The sequence below is a fragment of the Artemia sp. Qi Xiang Cuo genome, chromosome 2 (assembly GCF_049724085.1).
Source record: "Artemia sp. Qi Xiang Cuo chromosome 2, ASM4972408v1, whole genome shotgun sequence".
NCBI classification, from domain to species: Eukaryota; Metazoa; Arthropoda; class Branchiopoda; order Anostraca; family Artemiidae; genus Artemia; species Artemia sp. Qi Xiang Cuo.
Window position 1 is genome coordinate 43,271,941 of NC_142795.1, and position 22,527 is coordinate 43,294,467.

Genomic DNA, 22,527 nt, shown 5'->3' on the forward strand with positions numbered 1-22,527 from the left:
AAAAACAGCCTGATGGCAAAATATTGCTTTTAATTTCTAAAATCGCATGCGCAAGCTTGAAAATAAGAATGCATTTTACGGACAGGCAGGACATGTGAAATTATAAAAAAAAATTGTAAAAGTTTACGTTTTAGAAGGAGTACAAAATGAGCCCATATTTTACCATAGGACAGGTAACCAATGAAGAAATTTACTTCATTACTAACCCTACTTCCAAACTTGAAATCATTCGAAGACGCCGCAGGATGTACTGGGGACATATGGTACGGATGGCTGAAGGAGGGTTACCATATGACATGTGGGGTGGACCCCCTGGCCTTTGCAAGCCAGGGAACCCTAACACACAATAATCCAATTCCTTGAAAACAGGCAATGCTGGTAAGGCCTTCGCTGGAGGAGATTTAGTTGCAGCCACGGAAAAGGTAAAGCTGGTGGTTTACTGTTACTGCCGTATTTGCCTCCAGGCGCAGGAGTAACTATGTTTAAGTCACTTTAAAAAAATAAATCAATATGTACTGAAGGTGTCAACAGTTATTGCTAGCATAGAACGGCACGTAAAAATCTCCTGGCCCTCTCCTCCAATCATATTTGTTGGTTGCGAATTACATTGCTGGGGTTTCAAACTTTTGATTGTCTTTTGAAACTCAAATTCTTCCACAGGTTGGCACACAGTCTTTTACTTCATAAATATAGCGTAATATAGTAAGTAGTATATTAGAAAAATCCTCATATAGGTTAAAGTCTGCTTAACTTCTTGTGGAGCCCCTCAAATAGTTTAAAATGAGCGTTTCCAAATTTATCAACTTTAAAAATATTCTAATTTCACATGGACTGCAAACGTAACCTAATTATGTTAGGATTATAGGAAATCATGATAAAAGTTTGAATGCACCTGGTTGAAGTAAAACTGTCTCTTCAGCATAAGAAAGAAGTAAAAAATAATGTTTGACATAATAAGAAAAATAAGTTAAAGGTTTTGAAAGGGATTTTTTGCATAAAAAGAACTTATATTAATCATTTTTGAGGCACCGGCCCCTGGGATTCTTCCCTCTAAGTGGGCCCAATTTGGAGTCAACAATATCGAACTGTACGCCAAAAATTCAACATCAAAACTGTTGACTTCGAATTGGGCCCGCTTAGAGGGAAGAATCCATCGGGCCAGTGCCTCAAAAAGGATTAATATAAGATTCTTTTTATGCAAAAAATCCCTTTCAAAACTTTTAACTTATTTTTTCATTTTATTGCTTGTTCAGTGCCGTTCATAAATAGATGAAAATTCTCTTCCTCAGTCAGAGGAGGCTAGATTTTTGACGTCTTTTCATTGGAAAAAATATTTTTAAAATCAGTATAGACATTATTACTAAGTTCCTCTCTACTATTACTAAGACCTCTGTAGGCCCAGTTTCTAATTTTGAATTGAACCTCCCGCCCAACTACTAAGCAAAACGATGATAGCACTTATTTTAATTTATGTTCAATTTTTTAAACTCACCTGTTAAACATTCCTTGGGAAGAGCTGACTGCTGTATTTTCAACATAAGAGATTATGTTATGATCAGGGACACACGAAGGAGAGGGAGGGATTGGGACCTAGACTCCCCCCCCAAAAACTAAACTTTCTTGAATTTCTTGGTACTTCTTACGAAAATCATCAAATAAAGCTTATTTTCTTATCCCCCCCCCCTTAAAAATAGCGTTGACACCTCCCCCCAAAAAATTACTGAGTATGTAGGGTTGCCACCACGGTCAGTTCCTATAGCGCTATGCAATTGCCCAAATTTGCCTGCAACACTGCGATTTTTGGTGCTAGGGTAAAAACAATGACTGCAATAGTGCTAAAATAGCGATTTCATGCTACAGGTGGCAACCCTGTGCGTACGTGTTTGGTTGAACTATGGTGACTTTCCTGCAATGCCCTTTAGTCTTTCATGCAAAAGAGCCAAGTTTTTATCTGCTCGAGCTCTTTCAAAAATAAAGAAAGAGGGAAAGCATACAAAATTGAGCCGCCTAATACCCCAACGCCTCATTAAGTCTAAAGGGAAGGAAGCCAGAGCTGCCAAAAGCAATTTTCGTTCGTCCGATGATTGATGGACGAACAGCGTTTCTTTACGTTTAATAAATAGCCGAGATTCTTTGGAATACCTAAAAATTAGCTGTCAATGAACAGAGTATCATCCTATTAATTGGTAAATATGTAATCGGGGAATTTGCCCATTTCCTACTGGAGCTTCCTCCTGTCAACCCATTCCCTCAGATTTCTTATTTACATCTAAATCGAAACATCCATATTACATCCCACAACATACGGCAGCTCATTTCCATCGATTGAAATGATTAAAGTAATCTAGATCCTATCGATGGAACCACCTGTCACTTCTAATTATATAAAACAATAGAAATGATTAAGCTTGCTTGACCAACACGCAAGATACTACTATAAGTATTAGCCAGTCTTAGCACGTACGGACAAAGCTGAGTCCCAATTTATAATTAATTCTCAGCGTAAAGCTTATTGTACAAACTTAAAAGGTGATTGCCCAAGGCTTTGTTCAGATAAGCTATTTTTTGGTCAAAATAACTCTTTTCACTAAAAGATGTTAAATCTGTATTTTAGGGAGAAAAACTGTGAAAAATGAACTGGTCGTGAAAACAGGATTGGCAATAGGGAAAAATTGTTTGCTGGAAAAAAAAACATGATGAAACAAATGTTGCCGAATCAAAAAGCTTAGATAAGATCTTGACTGACTTTATACGGAAGCTACTCAGAATCTAAATCGGTCAAGTCCACATTTTGTTTTAATAGTTAATGCCCGGACACTTAATTAACTTCTAGCTTTGCATTCTCATAAGGGTAAGGATTAATATTCCAAAAAGAAGCAAAAGACAACGAAATTGACTGCTGAATTCAAAGTGACTTATAAACAAACATCCAAAAAAATTCCCAGTGAACAGACTTAGTTTTTTTTCTAAAACTGGAAACCTTGGTTTATTTCAATCCTTGGTTTGAATCCGAGTCCGTTGATTTTTGAATTAAAATCAAGTTGCTATCAAGCCATTGGCCAATTGGAGACAAAGCCAAGAAAGGTAGTCTGAGTGAGAGGCAAAGCTGGCATAAGTATGTTTCAGGATTGTATAAAAAATTATGTCATTTTCACTTGTTGTTAGATATTGTCTATCATCCATCCATCCATCCATCCTATGATAGAACTAAGGTAGATAGTCATAGAACTAAGGGATGATTGAGATTTTTGGTTTGACTCATGACGGACAGTGTCAACTGGACTTGTATGCAAAATGGGAGACTGAATTTGACTGTACTCACAGGCGAACAAAAGACCTAAGCCTAATAGGCTTGCCTGCTTAGAGTCTCGGGTGGACTACCGTGTTTTAGGATTGACACATGGCAGACAAGTCCCCTGGACTTGCAGGCGAGCTTGTAGACTTATAGTTTTCAAAGTTTTTTTTTGGTAAACGTCACGAGCAAACGGCGGGAGTAGCTAAGACTCTCAAATTGGACAAATACTTGTGTATTAGCTTTTGGAGAGGCACGCCCGCCTAGAGTCTCATTTAGGTTGACCAAAGTTTAGAATTGATACACAAACCGTTAAGTCGCCTGGAATGGCAAGCTAACAAGGGTCCAGGGGCGATTCTCCAGCAATTTTTTTTGGGGGGGGGGCAAGAGGGGTCCATATCTGGATAGTCAAAGGGCATGGGATGTATAATATTATTTTTTTCACATTATTGGGGGGGGGGCAACTGCCCCCCCCCCTTGCCACCTCAAACGACGCCCCTGCAATGGTCCAGTCCAAAGCCTTTTTTAAACCAAGCAGTTTAATGATTATGAAAAACTCTCTTTAGAGAACCTTTAAATCCATTCGAGACCTTTAGAGACTTTTTTAAATCCATTGCTTTCAAATGTCTAGTAAATGAATTGACAATAATCACATTTCATTTAAGACAGCTTTTTAGTTTTCAGCAAAGGGAAAATAGCACTCAAGTTTTTCGGAGGTTTTGATAGGGCGCGGGCACCAAATTTATTTGCCAGAATCTCGGTGCATTTTAAGTTTGGCTGTACCGTTTGGTATTATTTCTGTTCGTTGTGTTCCCTCTGTTCTATCATAAAATTTGTGTCCGTGTAAGTTTTGCTTTTAATATGAGTTAGTTTATTCTCGTTTTAAGATCTAATATCAAACCCATATATAGGGTAAGCTTACAAAACATTTTTTTCAAAAATAAAATAAAAGACAACATTAAAACAAAAAATTAACAGAAATTATCCTTTACGTGAGATGGGTTTCCCGACCCCTCAACATTGTTCACCCTTAAGTCCAACCTTTGCTTAGGGCGCAATAATTATAATCAGTTGCTAATTGCAAGTGTATTATTGACCAATGGTCTTACAAAACATTTGAACAAAAAACTACCAACCTTGGTATGAGAGTCGTTTGGTGGGCTTTTTCTTAAATTTCTGTATATTAATAGATATTAGCTATAATTTCACAAAGTCATCACAAGCTAAACTCTACTGTAAAATGCTGGATCAGTAAGGAGATGAAACTCTCCTTGTACATAGGATAATTTCCGTTTGTTTTAAGCACCAACTTGATTGTTAATCTAATTCTGAGGAAACTGCTGCCTCTCCAACGCAACACCGCCTCTTTAAGTTAGTTTAACTTAGGTGGATTCGTTGATTGAGTGCTGACTGAGAAAAAACTGAAAGTTGATTAGAGAGGTAATGGAGATAAAAATGTGGGAGAAAATCTAAGAAGAATCGGTATCATGGAATTCCTTGGACCGAATATGCCGAAGTGGGGTAGAGTGTAGAATAATACCAATTCAAAGCCTATTATTTAGTTATTTTTTTAATGTTTAGTTAACCATGTTGGTCATAGGGATGGTCAGCAATCGTTTTGATACCATTGCGCAAAAAGATGACAGGATATCACAATAATTATATTATTGGTCTAGTAGCATTAAGCACAGTGTTATAGCAACATTTTTTTTTAAGTCTTATGCTAAGGATTAAATAAATAGACAGAGTCAGAAAACAATATTGATAAATATTCAAGTAGGATAAAGGAAAGAATGTAGTTGAAAGATTGGTTTGAATTCAATGTTAAGGAATGTATTATAAATACTTTCTAAACATTAAAAAAAAATATCTAAGTCCAAACAAGTTTGGCAAAAACAAGCTCTGAAAAAATTACTGAAAAACTTTATAGGATGGAGAAATAACGTCTGAATTCCAAAATTGTATTTCGGTAATTTAGAGAAAAGCCGTTTTTTGCTCTCTTAGAAAGTTAGTGACCTATATCGACGAAGCTTTCTGAGATGAATTCTCATCCTAAATGAGGGGTGCGGAAGTGTTTTTATGCCCGTTGCTCCCCGCCTCTGGTTTTAAGGCCTTAGAGATTATGAGGAGACAGGCACTATAATTTTTTTTAACTTTGAATATAAATAGAAATGAAGCTAGGCCTAGAGTTTACGAAAGAGCTTACGTCTCTTAAACCCTACGCATTCACAAGATGATTCCCAGGATTAAAGATGGATCCTTAACCCAACTTGATTTTCATTTTCTAAGTTAGACTAATATATTCATATAACAAGAAAAACGGATAAAGCTAGAAATTTGAAAACACTTTCCAGGACCTTAATTAGGGCTGTAGATCACTTTATGAATACGTGAGCCATTTGTCGCTAAAAAAAATTCAAATTAATCGAAAGTTCTAGAGAAAGGAAAGGTGAAATTTGGTACTTGAAAACATCTCCAGGACACCAATTTAGAGTGTAAATTACCTAACTTGCAATAACAAATTTTGAACCTAGATTTAGAATCACTATTTTCCCACTTCCATCAGTTTTTATGAGTATTTTGAAGTTTGTTTTTTCTTAATCTAAATTTTTGGATGCTGAAAGATGTCACAAAGTCGTTACAAAACACATTCGTGAGTTTTCTTCCACCTTGAATTTAACAGCCTTGTCAGATTTTTATAGCGCCCACAGTTTGTCAAATAAATTTTGTAAGCATTTTTGTCTGAATTATAAATGGTTCTCGTATTCCAGATAGGGGGAATGGCAGTTTTAACAACAATTACAAGGACAATTAACCTGACGGCGGCCACACAAGTTTGTGGTACCAGAGTTCCCTCGGTACCAAGAGACTTCACTATTGGACAAAACAGTCGATGCTGCAGCATATAACATAAAGGGTTGATTCTAGGTCGGAGATATCCAACAGAGAGCTAATCCAGGACTGGGTGATTCTGTGACCAATTTTTCAATTTGAAGCACCCAGCATGCTGGGCTAGGCATAAACAGGGTGTCATAAAAGTATGACTTTTGGTAGATTCAAATAACTAGAAGTATTGGGGAATTTTGATTGTAGTTTTGATAGTTGTTCAACCTTGACTTGGCAGTACTGACGATTAATTATTGATGTTCAATGGATTCTCTAACATCTGTTTTTCATTAAAACTTGGTTAATAGTATTTTTCCTCCCATATGTTCTGGTCAGCAGAGGAAGGGGATATGAGAAGTAGCCCAAAGACAAAAGCAACTAGGATTGGGAACTGTTTAGAAAAGAAACTCGAGTTTGTTTTTGGGGAAACAGAAGTCAGAATCATATAACTAAATACAAAACCTGAGTAGAATAATGACAAATTTCTGGTTCAAAAACCAGAAAAATGACTGCTAATTGTCGTGTTTATTGTTACTTATTTTTTACCCTATATTTAACTAGCTATATAAAACAGCCATGAATATCAGGTCTTGTTAGTTTGAAGTCGGTAGAGATTCGTTTTAATTTTTTTTTTCTTCTTCAATTTATCATAAATCCGGCAAAAATATATCATTTACACTGAAGCTTCGTATTTTTTATTTGTTCTATTTTATAGGTAATTGAGTGGCGTAATACAAGGATTAGCTACATTTGATTACTTTTACATTCACTATTTATGAAATAGATCCGGCTTTGTTCTCATTGTGGTAGATTTTTCCATTTGGTCACAAACATGCTAAAAGTTATTGAAGGAAATTCACTCTTATAAGGCAAGGAAGAGCAAATTTGGCAAACAAATATACATGCTTAATTTTATGAATTTACCTTAGAATTTTCGTGTTCTTTTCCCTTAAAGCTGTTTTTGGCTAGTACTTATATCGAGGACGTACTCATGGAAAGGAAGGGCTCAGGATCCCTGTGAAATCCTCAATTTTTGGGCAATCCTTATTCAAATTATGAATACAAACTTTTTTTTACTGCCCCACCCAAGAAAAGGTCTTCGTACGCACCTGACGAACATCCTTCACATTAAGTAAAAACAGAACCTTGAAACACTATTTTTTTTTGTTTCAAAGTAATAAAAGTAATTAAGATAAGATAAGTTTTATTCTTCATTAGATACACATACAATATTAAATGTTAATATTACCCCAAACGCTCATTGACCTTTACAAAGGAGGAAGACATATGAATTGCATACTCAGAAATAAAAAACAAAAGAAAATTTAAAATTATCACTTACTCACATATGAAGGAGAAGAAAAGAAAATATACATAAAATGGAAACTATAGAAAAAAATAGAATAAATAAACTGAATTAATTAATTAGATTAAATAGACTCAACAAGAAAAATAATAAAAAAAAAATAAAAAAAATAATATAATTATTACTATAAGCGATTTCCTATCGTCGAAACAGAATTGTATTCGTATTTTCAGGTAGAACCAACATCATAATAGCTGTTACGATGTTGTTCATAGCTCTTATCCAAGATATTAAGAATATCATAACTTAAGCCATGTACAGCCCTTTTAACCTTGTATTTAAAGCTATATAAATCCCAGTTCAATCAGCTCTGCTTATTTCTGAGGCTAGGTAGCAAAATTGACATTTATGGGTTAATTCAGTCGTAAGGCTTATAGTTATTGGACTGTAATAAAATGGTGCGAAAGCAATAAAATTTAACCCTTCTTCATGAATGCTACTCCATAGTGAACTATAACAGTTTCAGCAATAAATATTGATAGTAGGAAATGACAAATTATTAGTAAATGGTTCTGGGATCTTCAATGTTTATGCCTACTGAAATATAATTAGAGGTCTTTAGCAAAGTCTGATTTTAGAATAAGGTTCCTGCATTTTGACTCCCTCCTGATTCTCCTCCTCCCTGAGGATAGTCTTCCATATAAATCAAAAAAAGCAAATTTATATTATCTATAAAAATACTATATTTGATCAAGGTCTGATTTCTTTGAAAATTTTTAGCTGTGGTTTGTAAAAAAAGCAACACAATTGTGGACTACTGCCTAATTTGTGCTATGTTTAGCCTTTTGTTGTTGTTTTTTTTTTACAAAACTTGAGCCCATCCTTTCAAAATAATTGAACTCTTTAAATGGATTATATATTTTTTCTTGTATTTTGTATGGTTCTTAGGATAATTATAAGCTCCTATTTTTTTTGTGTGTGCTTTTTACTGACTGGGGTATATCCTCTTTTTACGGTTGCAGCAGCAGCTTGACTTCAGTAGCGAAAGTTGACCCAAAGTAACCAAGATTTGAAAAACGTGTTTTCAAAGAAACTGTTTCTAAGAAAAATTTCCCTATTATGTGGAGCTGTTTTCATTATTCAATTGAGAAGTAGTGTATAGTTACGAAAACGACTATTAAGACATCAAACACTTCGTGCGAAGTGTTTGATGTAAGTATGAACTGTAAGTAAGGAGTGACTCGGTCCAATAGTAATAGAAAGTCCAAAAACCGGAATTTAAATAACAATAGATGTATCAAAGATTGCCAAAGATTTCCTTTTCGGCCAACCGTCTAGGACTAAAGGGAAAGCAGGTCGTCCACGGTTGGGGTCGGAGGATGTCGTAAAGAAAGATTTAAGGGGAATGAGAACTTCTGGGAGGGTGTATAGATGTAGGCTTTAAATAAATTAGGATAGATGAGAAGCGTGCGTAGGTATGTTGGCCTCAGGCGTCTTACTGTTACGGTGAGTTTTTAGTAGTAGTAGTAGTAGTAGAAATGGTAATATGCTGATTCCAACTATGTAAATTCGGTACTGTTCTAATATCTGTACAACACGTGAGAAGTGAAGTTTGGTTAATGCTAATGAAATAAAACAAAATAGGATGAAAATATAATAGTTTAGAAACAAAATTGGGCTCTATATTTGCACATTAGGGGAGAAGATGGGGGGTAAAGCATAGCATATATTAAATACGTCACCTAACCTAACCTAGGTACCTTTTCTTGCCCCTAAGCCCCACAAAACAAAAGTTTAAATATTGTAAACGCAGTTATAAATCACTGATTGCAATCCTCAGTATAGGAATTGTCCGTTGAAAGAAACCTGTTTGACTAGTTTCTTAAGCATGTTCAATGTACAATATTGCGCGTGCTGTACATATATTAGAAAAGTACCTAAAATTCATTAATTTTAATGTTACCGATAAAAAGCTAAGATCCTCAGAGAATTTGTACGGTTTTTTAAAGGGAGAAAACACCCCCGAAAATTCAAGGAACCTTAATAAAAATCGCACCATCAGATTCAGCGTACCAGAATTTTTTTTATTTTATTTTTAATTTTTTGCCAGAAGAAAAATCATAGATCCGTGTTTTTTTAGAACTTTTGAAAAAGCTTTTTATTCTAATTAAACGGCCTTGTGTTCCAGGAGTCATTCCTAAATGATTAGAACAGAAAGTCAAATTTTAGCGTAAAGAGTGAGGTCTTGAGGAGCAGGCAACCCCCCTCATATACGTAATAATTCCTGGTCGTTTTCAGTTTTATTGTTGCTCCTTACTTTCAGTTGAAAAAACTTTTTTATTCAATTTTTAAATATACAGAGTGGCCTTCTTAAATAGTTTAATAATGATTCGTCTCTTAACAGTCAGGGACAATAAGGTCAGTTTCACACAATGGCAGATCCAAAATTTTTTTTAGAAAGGAGGGGGGCATAAAATAGGTTTATCCGATAAACTTGCGTTAGGAGCAAGTTTAATTAACGCAAACTTGCGTTAATTAAGTAAATTACGATACTCTAAACTATGTTACACTACTTTAAACTTGCACCCCCCTCACCCCCCTGGATCTGCCACTGGTTTCCCATATCTGAGGCTAGAGATCCTGCAGAGGATCCGCTGAAACTATTGTGCCGTTTGCGGTTATGCGTCGCAAACTCTAGTACCTTCAGCATTCTTGAGCTTACATTGTCCAATTTTGACTCCCAGTAAGTAACCAGCAAGCTAACCTGCCAGTAACTTGAAAATCAATCATGTAGTTTGCACTATTAGGAAATAAAAGAAATTTTTTGAGCTGAAACATACCCATAGAACTTGCTTCAGGAGGAGGCAGGTCAGCCTCAGTTTTTTCTATGTTGCTAGGTCTAACAAGTTTCATTTTCTCATGAGGAGGGAGAGATCGGGCAATTCCAGGATTATTGTTCGGGAGGGGTTTTACAATAAAAAAAAACTTTAAAAAACACATGAAAAATTTAAATGCATTTTTGTTGCATTTCTACCAGTCAGTTTTTTTTTTGGGTGGGGGGGGTCAAACCCCGTAATCCCACTGGATACAGCCTTAGTGGGTGTCACTGTTTTTGGTTCATCTCTCGATCAGCCAAAAATCAACATGTCTTTTATTTCTTGTGGTTGGAATACGGTGCTACACTTTTCCACAGGAAATTAACAGATCCCAAGGATTTGTTTTATGGAGACAACATCTTTATAGGGGTCACCTAACCCTTATCTCACATTGATTAGCTGAGAACATACGGCAAGCATTAATTTCTTGTGTTAATGGATTCTACAGCCACAGAATAGCAAATGGTTACATCACAAATCCTGTCGCGTGTCAAGAGTTTTAGAATCCTAACGATATTTTATGTGGAAGGTAACACTTTAAGAAATTGAGCGGAACGGATCGGAAAAGGACAATTAATTTCTTTTATTTTCTCATCGCATCACTGTCATGTCTTGTTATCCAGCTTTAAATCATTGATTCTTGGTAATTTTTAGGCAATTATCGCGAAAACCTATGTTTTGGCTTATATGCATTAGTGTACTGTTATATGCGTCTGTTGGTCAAGATATATTTGGGAGAAAGTGATTTTATTTATTTTTAATATTAACTTCTTATGTAAAGAGTTGGTTCTGGAAATGCAATACTCCATGAAATATGCGAATTTTTTCTCTTTTTTAGATCAAAATGGTGTTTAAAAAAACGGATGAAATCACCATGGAAGTTGAAATTGCACCTCGACAAATACAAAGGAGGCTTTTGAATGTTCTTCATGTTTCCCAAATAAATAAGCTTTACCGTGTTGTAAAAAAATACTAATAGAAACATTTGAACACAAAAACTTAGCATTTCATTGACAGAGTATTTAAATAGAATCATAATATTAGAGACAGAAAAAAGTATTGAGCATTAGTATAGAAAGAATATTTGTTTGTTTCGACTCTTGAAATAATTTAAAGAAGAAAACTATGTTTCCGCTCCAGCTCTTACATGTATAGAACTTCTATAACTTGGTTTACAAACTTGTACTGCCCAATTACGAGGAGGCTATTTTCCTTTCAGCACTAATAGTACCGGACTGTCTATAGTATATTCCTCCAAATGAGGATTATCACCAACACCCCTCCCCCGCCATAATCATGTCAGTTCGAAGGCCATTAATTGGAATCTTGGAAATCTGGACCATAGCATCTTCAACATGGAACCTTGTGCAAATGATCAACTACCCCTCCTAAAAGCTGGTGCTTACTTATGTATTACCTTTAATATCATTGCTTAAGTGGTCTATAGTAACCATTTGTTTATATGAACTGCATATTTGTTTGGGATAGAGCCCCCCTTCAAGAAAAAATTACATTCTGTTTTCGAATCTTTTATAATCTGCTCGGTTTTATCATTCATTCCTTAGTTCCTACTCAAAACTTGCATTCAAAGAGCTAAAATAAACTTAAAGTAATGCCCAAAAATACCGTTTTTTCTATCAAATTTTTGAAGTTTTCCGTTGGTTGGTCCACGGACTCCCGGTCAGCCCCTCCCCTAATAATTATTTTCTGAGTGTGCATTTGGATCCTCCAGTGTGTGGCATGGTGTGGCATGACCTTTGAAAATGGGAGTTTATATAAATAGTATTTTTTTTAGTTTAACTCGTTAATTCCATTTGTTTTTTTTTATTTTATGTTTTTCACGCATATCAAAGGGAGGCAATACTGATTTTAAAATATTTGGCTTTGCAGTCGTTACTTGCGATATTTTTAAATTTAACACGTCTTGCTTGCCAGCATCATACTGTTATGCATATGTTATTCAGCATACGTTTGGGAGAAAATAAGTTAGAAACTGAGGTATTGCCAAATTAGCTGCAAAACACATATAGACTAGGCCTACTTAAACGGCATGGACATTACTAGGGATGGGCCAGGAAGGTGATAGCCTTCCATGGGAAACATGAAAACCTTTAAAATATGTATCAAAAGAGGAAAATCACGAAAGTAGTATTGGTTGTAAGTTCGGAAGCATAAGAGAAGCTATTAAGGAAATCAGGAGCCCTGTAAACTTATGACATGTAGGAATGAGTCTTTTGGGATATATATAGTGTGTTGTACTGACGGGCCAGTTTAAGATTAATGAATTTGGGATTTGGGATCAGGATAAAAAGTTGATTTTGTTGATTCATTAACTGTAAGCACAATTTTACTTATCAGAATTTCAGTTTGTATTGGCAATGGTCACTTTTTACTTATTAAATAAAAAATAAGTTTTTTTAACTGAAAGTAAGGAGCGACGGTACTTCCCCATTATATGGGCCTCTAGAGTTAACCGCTGTAGAGTAGGCAATGATAAAACCCGTTTTTGACGTGTTAACTGCTATAGAGTAGGCAATGATAGCGTAGTTTCCATTGCGTATACGATATTGAACTGTGTTTTTTGGGGTTTAGGGGGGGAAGGTACCTGGGTTAGGTTAGGTTTCGTATTTAATTTTTGCAATAGTTAACCCCCCCCCCCCTTAACGCGAAAATATATGGCCCAAATTTGTTTCTAGAGTACTATATTTTCATCCTACTTCATTTATTTCATTAGCATTAACCAAACTTGACTTTTTAGATAGGCCCATATAATGGGAAAGTACCGGAGTGACATTAAACTTAAAATGAACAGAAATTATTCCGTATATGAAAGGGGCTGTCCCCTCCTCAACGCCTCGCTCTTTATGCTAAATTTTTTTACTGTTTTAAAAAATAGAGTTGTGAGAAAGAGTCAAAATTTAACGTAAAGAGCGGGGCGTTGAGGAGGGGAGAGCCCCCCATAGGAGAAGGGAACAGTTTTCCCTTTTTTTCGAAAATAAGGCCAATTTTCTCAGGCACGTAACTTTTGTGGGTATGATGAGGTATGATGAGTATGATGGGTATGAGATGGCTTTGATGGTAACTTTTGATGAAACTTATATATTTAAAATCAGCATGCAAATCTGATTCTTTTGATGCATCTATTGGTTTCAAAACTTCGCTTTTTAGACCTTCGGCTACTATTTAGTTGAGTCGCTCCTTACTTACAGTTCGTTACCACGAACTGTTTGATAGATTTTTAACCGAAATGTTTGATCTAACGGTCTCTTAAACGTAAGAGAAGCTGCTACTCTTCCCCCTCAGCCCTTATTTGTTACGTTCATGTTTAAATATTCAAGTCCATGCCTTCAAATATTTCTAGGAGGCTGAAATATCAAAGTTAGTTTTGGGTCTTCATTTCCATGTTTCTCGAAAATAAGGCATATTTTCTCAGGCTTCAAAGGGATTTCCTCGAACAAATATGTCTTAATAGTGAAGTGCTCTCCCATCTTTTGAAGGTAAGCAGATTAATGTCATCTTTTATGTTACACCTCAAATATTTCTGAAATAGAATGGGAGCTGTCACTCCCGGCGTCCGTATTGAACGCTCAGTCCAAAAAAGCTACTGAGAATGAAGAGAGACAAAAGGGTAGATTCTCCTCCCCCATCCCCTTTATTCCAAATTTAATTAAGGGACTGCTTATTGAAAATAAGAGACTTCAAGCTATTTTTAGTTTTTTTTTTTAAGACTCGTCAGGCCAAAATTGTTGCTTTGTGCCATAAAATGAGAAAGACCGTCAATTTATCATGGCGTGATCTCTTTTGATAATAAAAAATATTTTCACCAAAAGAGCTGACTTCTGATGCTGTTCTACCATGGGCTCAATTCGATCTCTCCTGTAAAAATAATAATAATAATAAAAAAAAAACACACACGCATCCATAACTATCCTTCTAAGGAACAATTTGAAAGTTCATATTTATGTAGATAGGAAAACCTCAGAAGACGATATTCAGGGGGTTAGGAGGGTTCACACCCTCCCCCTAAAAATGTTTGCTCGACTCAAAAAACGTAACAAAATATATATAGATAATTTTTGATGCGTTTTTCCAATTTTTTTGTAACCCCCCCCCAAAAAAAAAGGATACGACCCTGACAGGGGTCCCTGATAGGCTGAATTTAACAGCATAGCTTCCATCAAGATTCCTCTCCTTTTGGGAATAATTTTACTCAAATCATGCACAATTTCTCAAGTCCTTAACTTTTGATGAGTGACTTTAAATTTAATGGATTTATATATTTGGAATCATCTTGAAAGTCCAATTCTTTTGGTGTTTATATTGTTGTAAAAATTATTTTGTTCTTAGAGTTTTGGCTACTCCTAGTTAAGCTTGCTAGTTGCTAATAAATCGCTACTCTTTAATAAGTAGCTTTGTGTTTTATAGAGCTCTTTAAGGATTATTTTTGGGTCAATAAAGGTATGGGGTGTTCTGTTGCACTCTTGTAAGAGTGCTTAACGCCAAATCGCGTAAATTAACTAATTGATTTCCTAGCTGAACAAATATTGATTGAACTACAAGTTAATAAAACAGTTAATAAGTCAAAGCAATGAAATCAGTTTTGTCTTTTATTCTATTTCCAAAATAGGTATAGCCTATACTTATGATCCGTGTCTTTTTGCTTTCAAAATATTAGTTCAAAAGCTGATTTTTTTTTTCTCCGAACAATAATTATTTTCCTTTTTTGTTCCTCGATATGTATTTTGTTTCATTTAAGTGGCCGAGTATAGAGTCAATATATAACATTTTCTAGTATTCTAATTAAAGATAATATAATTTCATCTATAAAAGTTTGCAAATTTCGATCTGTTAGTCCTTATGTTGGATCCTCTACCCCTTAGGGGACATTTTCGTGAAAACCAATGTGTCAAATGCGGTTACAAAAGTATAGGAACTGACAAATTTGAATGTGTTTTGTTTATTCGTTGATGAAGAATACAGGGGTGGTACACTCATATTTAATGTCGAACGTTCTGTAGCAGAGGAGAAAGGGTTTCATTTGTCTCAATCATGCAACGAAAGCCTCATATTACTGAGTTTGAACACTTATACCGATTGAATTTGCGTTCTGTCGCATATGAGTCCCTTTTCTTGAGCTATATGTGGCTTTTTACTTTATCTCTAATGTATTCCTCAGAGGATAACTAACATTAGTTTATACATTAACTTATTTGTGTTTCTCCTTTTTTTGGCAATCTTCTCAAACATTTCAGACGTCATACCGGCCAAATAATAATCCCCCCTTCTTGGCTGCTCTGTTCATTTTTCTGTCTATTTTGCAGTAGAATTTAATAAAACTATTCATTAACCTGAAAGGTCCTAGACACTAGCATAAGCTGGCAAAACAAGCCCACGGGAATTCATTTTTTCGTGGGGGGGGGATGAAAATATAGAAAAAATGTGTTGAGAAAAGGGGCGTTTGTATATTTTCGGGCTGTTTCTCCCTTTACGAGAGAATTCAAGAGTTTGATAGAAGAAGCTCGCCTAGTAAAGAACAACGAAGACGAATGTGGCTCGAAGTGATGTACAACACATACAAAGTAATATTCGATTTCCATTCGTCGACTGAACGGAGTTGACATGAGTTTCACTTTGCCACCACGCATCAGGTACCCCGTGCAAAATTTAAGGGTATTTTCGACGTAAGACCTTTAAATTAGGTGTTGTTTTCTTAGACCACACTGCCGTTCTAAGACGAACAAATAAACTTTCAAATGGGGATAAATCCATTTATTTAGACAGTGAAAAAACAGGTACACAAGTCCAGATATTTCGGTCACATATACAGCGACCGTCTTCAGTAGAAATACTGAAGACGGTCAGTGTTTTAGTATTTCTACTGAAGACGGTCGCTGTATATGTGACCGAAATATCTGGACTTGTGTACCTGTTTTTTCACTGTCTAAGTAAATGGATTTATCCCCATTTGAAAGTTTATTTGTTCGTTTAAGGGAAAATGGAACAAATCCCAAAAACCCTGATTGAGCAGTGAGACTCAGTGATAGATTTACATCATGGCATTACAAACCCAGGACATGCACCATACCAATGTCTAAAACTATGTTTTCATTTGGGTTCCACAAACAAAGTGGAAAGTAAGTGAACCCATGCAAATGTAAGAGATGTTTTCTGATCAAAACCATTTTTTTAGCTGTTCCTAGCAACTTTGCCCGTAAAACGTCAAAGGAAATGTGACTTAAATGAACACTCGTTTTCTGCAGGGAATGCGTTTTGATTTCGTACGATCTAACTGTGTTTCTATTCTGACACAATTAGTTCATCCATGACGCAGCGAGAAATAAACCGTTCAATCAAAATCAATCCATACTGCGTGCGTTATAACCGAAACAAAAAATACAGAATCAAATGGGACGAATATGAAATATAAGTAAGAGTTCCATATCACCTTGTCGATAATAATAATTATAATTTTACATCAAGTGTATAGAATTTCTCTTGTAGTTTAGCCACAGTCCCCGATTATTATTTTAACGACTAGCGTAAGTGGGCATTCATGGTGAAGCTTCGTGGGAGCTGAAGGCCTTGGTACCACATCATGGAACCAGGTCCTTTTCGAGAATCCAAATACAACTGAAACTTTAGTATTTTTTTCTTGTCTCAATTAATTTGCTAGCTAGAAAATAAATATACCCCTCGATGCGCCATGTCACTCGATGCATGGATTGACTACGATCAAGTCCGACAAACTTAACGATTTTTAACCTTTTAATTCCGCCATTTTTGTCATTGGTGGATTTTGGCAGCGTAAATGAGACAGACTTTCAAATTCTATTCGCTCTACAAAACTGACATAAAGTGAGTCAAATCGCACATGGCTTTCAAGTGACTAAGTTGAATAAAGACAAATTTGAAAAATCAAAAATCAAAATAAATAAAATTCATTCAATGCTGTTTTCAAAAATAGCTTTTATTGTCGTCATAATTGCGCCACAGTCCCCTGATGAGGCCAGATATGGATTGAGGCTGTAAAGTGTGACTTCTAGTTTTACCAAAGTTTACAAGGCTATATACAAAAGCATGTTGATTTCGTGGGTTACCATTATTGTTTGTGCTTATTTCTTATCGAAAGTTAGTTGTTAATATAAAACAAAACTATTGAAAAAAAGAAAGTACATAAATTTATGTGTATAGCTAAGGGCATTATCTCGCCCCATTAGAACGAGGGGTGGGGTGAAACTGTGACAATTATGTTTTGAAAGAACATTGAGCTAATTTTATTCATTTGTTTACTTTCAAATTTGTTTTATTAGGTGTCGTCCCTTAAAATATACGTGCGACCTGACTCACTTTCCATCAATTTTGCCGGACGAAAGCAATCTGTTGTGCTGCAAAAACCCGCTGGTGACCTATTGACAAAAATGGAAATTAAAACTACCAAATTCGAAGATTTGTAAATTGTTCAATTTGTCAAATTCGAAACGCTTCGTGGTAATGAACTGTAAGTAAGGAGCGATTTGGGCCAATAGTATAGGTCTAACCAAAACTCTAAAAAGAGTTTTTTTGTAACAATTAAAACATCATAAGAATTGACTTTTCATGCTGATTCCCAATGCTTAAAATTCCTCAAGTTAAATGTTACCCATCAAAAGCCACGAGCCTGAGACAAATTTGTCCGATTTTTAAAAAAAGTGGAAACAACCCCTCCACCAAAATTCGAGTGTTATTAATAAAATTTATACCATTAGATTCACCATATCAGACAACTGTATTGTAGAGATTTCAAGCTCTTATATACAAAAGTGTCGTATTTGCATTTTTTTTTTCAGATAAAAGATCACGGATACTGATAACCAAAAAGATTGTGCCACAGAAAAACGATATTTTTTACTATTATGTGGCACCAATCTACGACTTTGCCCCAAAGAAGACCGAGCTGCTATCGACTGAAAATTCTGAGGGAGTGAAACGATCTATAAGTATCAAAAACTATTTATTGAGCTTCCCATCGCAGACGAAGTAATGCCGTATGATAACGCATTCATTCCTGATAAATTACATGATCCATAGATAATAGGTTAATATTAACATTTATCTTAATTTTTATATAAATAGTCTAACTAAGCTGATTCACTAGATTTTTCATAAAATTGTGAGATAATTGCGCATTAGCTGTTATGAAGGATGGGTAGTGGGTCATTATATGCGTGGGGGGATGCCTAAAAAGTGCATTTCAATACCCGAATTGTCTAACTCTTCACGATTCTTTAGATAAATATATAAAATGGTACGAGGGGCTGGGATAGGAGCAGATCTCTTATTTCCCTTTATTTGGACTAAACTTGAATAAGGATGCGGTAGGCCGATGCCTCCCTTCTTATTACTGAAAAATGTGGTACTTATGCATTAGAAGTAAACCAGCGCTATACATGAAAGAAGTCAAGTTTGGTTAATGCCAATGACATATAAGTAAATAGGATTAATATGTAAAAATTCAGAAATAAATTTGGGCTATGTATTTTCACATTAGGGGGAGGGATAAGCATAGCATATATTAAGTGCGTAACCTAACTTAGGTACCTCCCCCCCCCTAAACCCCAAAAAAGCAATCGTTTAAATATTGTAAACTCAATGATAAACAACGCTTTGTCATCAATTTATCTAGCAAATACCCGTTTGTCTGCTTTCGTGTCTGGTTTCCTTGTACAGTCTATAGCGCTGGTTTAGTTATAATACACTTGTGACAAAAAGGTTTCTGACACTTGTTGTAAAGCTTCATTTAACTAAACTGTTGTGTTCAATATCCCATAAAATTATTCACAGTTATGCGTAAGTACGCATCAAGTATTATAAAGGTGGGATTGGTGTGTCATTTTGCATTCGGGGGGGGGTACCATATACCTTAAAGAGTACGTTTCAATTCCTAAATATCTTAACTTTCAGATAAACGTATAATCTTTTTTGGGGGGAGGAAGGGGAAGTTTTGTATCTGAAAGTAAGGAGCAACATTAAAACTTAAGACGAACATAAATTATTCCGTATATGGGTAAAGGGATTCCCCCTGTTCCACTCCTTGCTCTTTGCGCTAAAGTTTGACTTTTTGTCCCATTTCTGTAAGAACGACAGCCGTAATACAAGGGCCGTTGAATTAAAATTAGAAGCTTGTGCTAAAAAACTTTGGTGTATCGAACAAGGGATTAAAGAGGGGGTATTCCTCCTCTTACATGGAACAAGTTTTAATGTCAACCTTTGCCTTCTGTGGATTTTTTTTTCTTTTTTTTTACTAGGGTGAATCAACATAGCCTGTGTGGAATACATGCTTGTGGAATATTAAGACATCGTTTGATTTTGAATCGAATGGTATGTTTCTACCCTATTTTTACTAACCGAAAAAGGAACAAGGTGCCACTTTTAGGGTCCCTTTAAGGGTTCTACAATGGAATTTATGAGGATATCAATTAGCATGTTCGGAAACAGCGTTAAAAGGCGCATCGAGTGGTATGTTCATCTTCTAGCGAGCAAATTAAACAACAAAAGGTACAATTTACCGAAAATATCCACAAGCGATCAATTTTAGCCCTTTGATGGGCTATCTTTGGTAAAGGTGTTTGTGCCAGCTGGTATCAAGCCCAAATATATGGAGATGGAGGGAAATATACGAGGATTGAGACTCAAACAGGCCCAGTTCATTTTTTTATTTTAATATGGCAGTTTAAGTAACAAGTCAGTTTTTGTTCGTTTTAATGAACAGTGGAAACATTTTTTATTTTGGGCCTGTACTTTATTTCCTTCCACCGAATAAAACACTTAATAATGTTCTAACCGAGCAAGTACGATTTATTCTTAATAGTTTCTTATAGTCAAACATCTAACTGTGTGATTGCTTTTCTGATAAACTCCCCACAAAATACAGATCACTTAAGTTATTTAAGAGCAATACTTCATGTAATTCACCGTGAGCTGGACTTTATTTTGTAAATCTATCAGCAGCTCAAAACAATAGCCCCCGCTAAATAAATCCATACTACCGTGCCTAGACCTGCAGCCAAAGATGTTCAAAATGCCCTGTCCTGTTAATTAAGATACAAAAGGGCCAAGGCATTGTTGCACATATTAACTAGATCTACTAGCCAATGGTCTCCCTCCTTCGTTTGTATTAAAAAGAAAGGTTGTAACAGTTAGAGGAGGGGGTATTGAAAAATTTGCCCCGGAAACCAGTCGTGGCTTTCAAGGGCCGTAGCCGCTGTGCCCATGGAATTGATTATGAATTTTGTCGAAGACTATAAAAAGATCTGTTGTTAAGGGCAGTGGCGTAATTTCGTCAAAATTCTGGGGGGGGGGGCACTTTTGGAACCAATTTTTAAAAATCAAGTAAAAATGACAGTTAAAAATGAAAATTGAGCCGGTACTTTATTGGTAGCCGGGCAACACGCAAGGAGTGAAGTTTGGTTAATGCTAATGAAATAAAACAAAGTATGATAAAAAAAATAATAGTTTAGAAACAAACTTGGGCTATATATTTGCACATTAGGGGGTGGGGTGGGGGTAAAGCATAGAATATCAAATACGTAACCCAACCTAACGTAGGTACCTTTTTCCCCCCCTAAACCCCAAAAAACTAAAGTTTATATATAGTTCCCGGAGTGAAAAACCCTTTGTTCAATCACCATACAGTGATTGACCAACCGGTTATTATCCTATCTGATCATGCAGTTCTTTCCAGGGGCAGATCCAGGATTTTTTTTAGGGGGGGGGGCATAAAATAGGTTGATCCAAAAAAAATTTAGGGGGGGGGGCAAAATGAGGTCAGAAGGGGGGACAAACAGAAGTGATGGAGGGGGCTGTTGCCCCCTGCCCAATAGCAAATTATGTCCCTGGTTAACGGGAAGGGAAAAATGGTTTTGCACCAATCAAAAATATCAATTGATCAACAGATTAGATACAGGTTCACAAAACTGCTTCGATTCAAGAACATCATCGTAGTATAGCATGAATTGAAAACATTAGGCAAAAGATAGAAAATAAATTTACAGCTAGAAAAATTTTAAGACCTACATACCCCTTTTGACCTTGGGCTGTTGAGCTGCTTGCTGTAGTAGTGAAGGTGTTGCACTTTCTAAACTTTTTTGTCTTTGTACTGTAGCACTTTCCAATTTAGCAAGTTCATCCACACCATGTTGCTGATGAGGTAAGGAAAACAAGTAACTACTATTAGTATGATATAGGTGGTTATTAAGATGCGATGCATCTAAAGTTGAATGGTGGTCGAGATCTTGAAGGCAGACGTCAGCATTCATTGGCCGAGACATAAGCCCTTCCATTCCCTTTGAAACAAAATCCCTCTCGTAATCACACAAATCCCCTGGCCAAAGCCCAGCTCAGCTCCTAGAAAACACTGGGAAAGAACCGGTCTTAACTATAATCCGAAGACTACTGCCTCTAGTAATACATCACAGGAAAATATGGCAGAGGCGAATCGTTTTGTTAGCTTAAGTGAGATCTAAAAGGAAGAACCACTAGGATTAGTAAGAACTACTGAGCTCCACCTTTTCTTAATTCTAGCCAATCTAAAGGCTGTGCGCGAGCAGATGATTATAATATAGGTGCGGCTTCTATTTAGGAAACAAATAACAGACGATGGATAGAACCTAAGGAAAAAGGATAGAATGTTTATAATGAACAGGATTTATGGCTAATACACCTGGATCAGAGAAAATCTTGCGAAATTCATGAGGCATTGAGAAAATGTATAGAGTTGTGACATGCTAGTCAAAACTTCAGTCCTTTTAGTCTCTTTCTCCATAGCTTTGCACAAAATGGACTAAAAACAAAGACATCTTAATTGTCCTAACTCTTAGACATCCCCTGTATCAGGCAAGTACGCATAATTTTGGGTACGCACATACCCATTCTCGCCATTTGTAAAAGCATAACTTTTACGCAATGTTTTTTACTAGAAATGGTGAAACAACTCAACGTTCTCTTTTTGTTTGGTTTTGTTGACCTTTGCTAGTCTTCACGCAACTAAAAAATACACTGCGATCCCCCGATCAATGCTCTTTTAAACACAATCATTTCTAACGTTTCAGGTGATTTCTAGTCCTCCCTCCTTTAGCGAGGAAGATATGGCCCTATTTTATATAAAAAAAAGTTCCTCATTTTGATGGCTG

At 35.8% G+C, this 22,527-nt stretch overlaps 1 protein-coding gene across 1 annotated transcript in view; it reads right to left on the reverse strand.

Moving 5' to 3' along the window:
- Positions 1-21,767, reverse strand: part of LOC148955255 (pituitary homeobox x-like) — a 74,375-nt gene extending 52,608 nt beyond the window's left edge. Inside the window, exon 1 of the mRNA XM_089108126.1 lies at positions 21,417-21,767. Within this exon, the coding sequence (XP_088964252.1) occupies positions 21,417-21,678 (262 nt within the window). The 5' untranslated portion in view covers positions 21,679-21,767. The remainder of the gene's footprint in view (positions 1-21,416) is intronic.
- Positions 21,768-22,527: the final 760 nt, after the last annotated feature.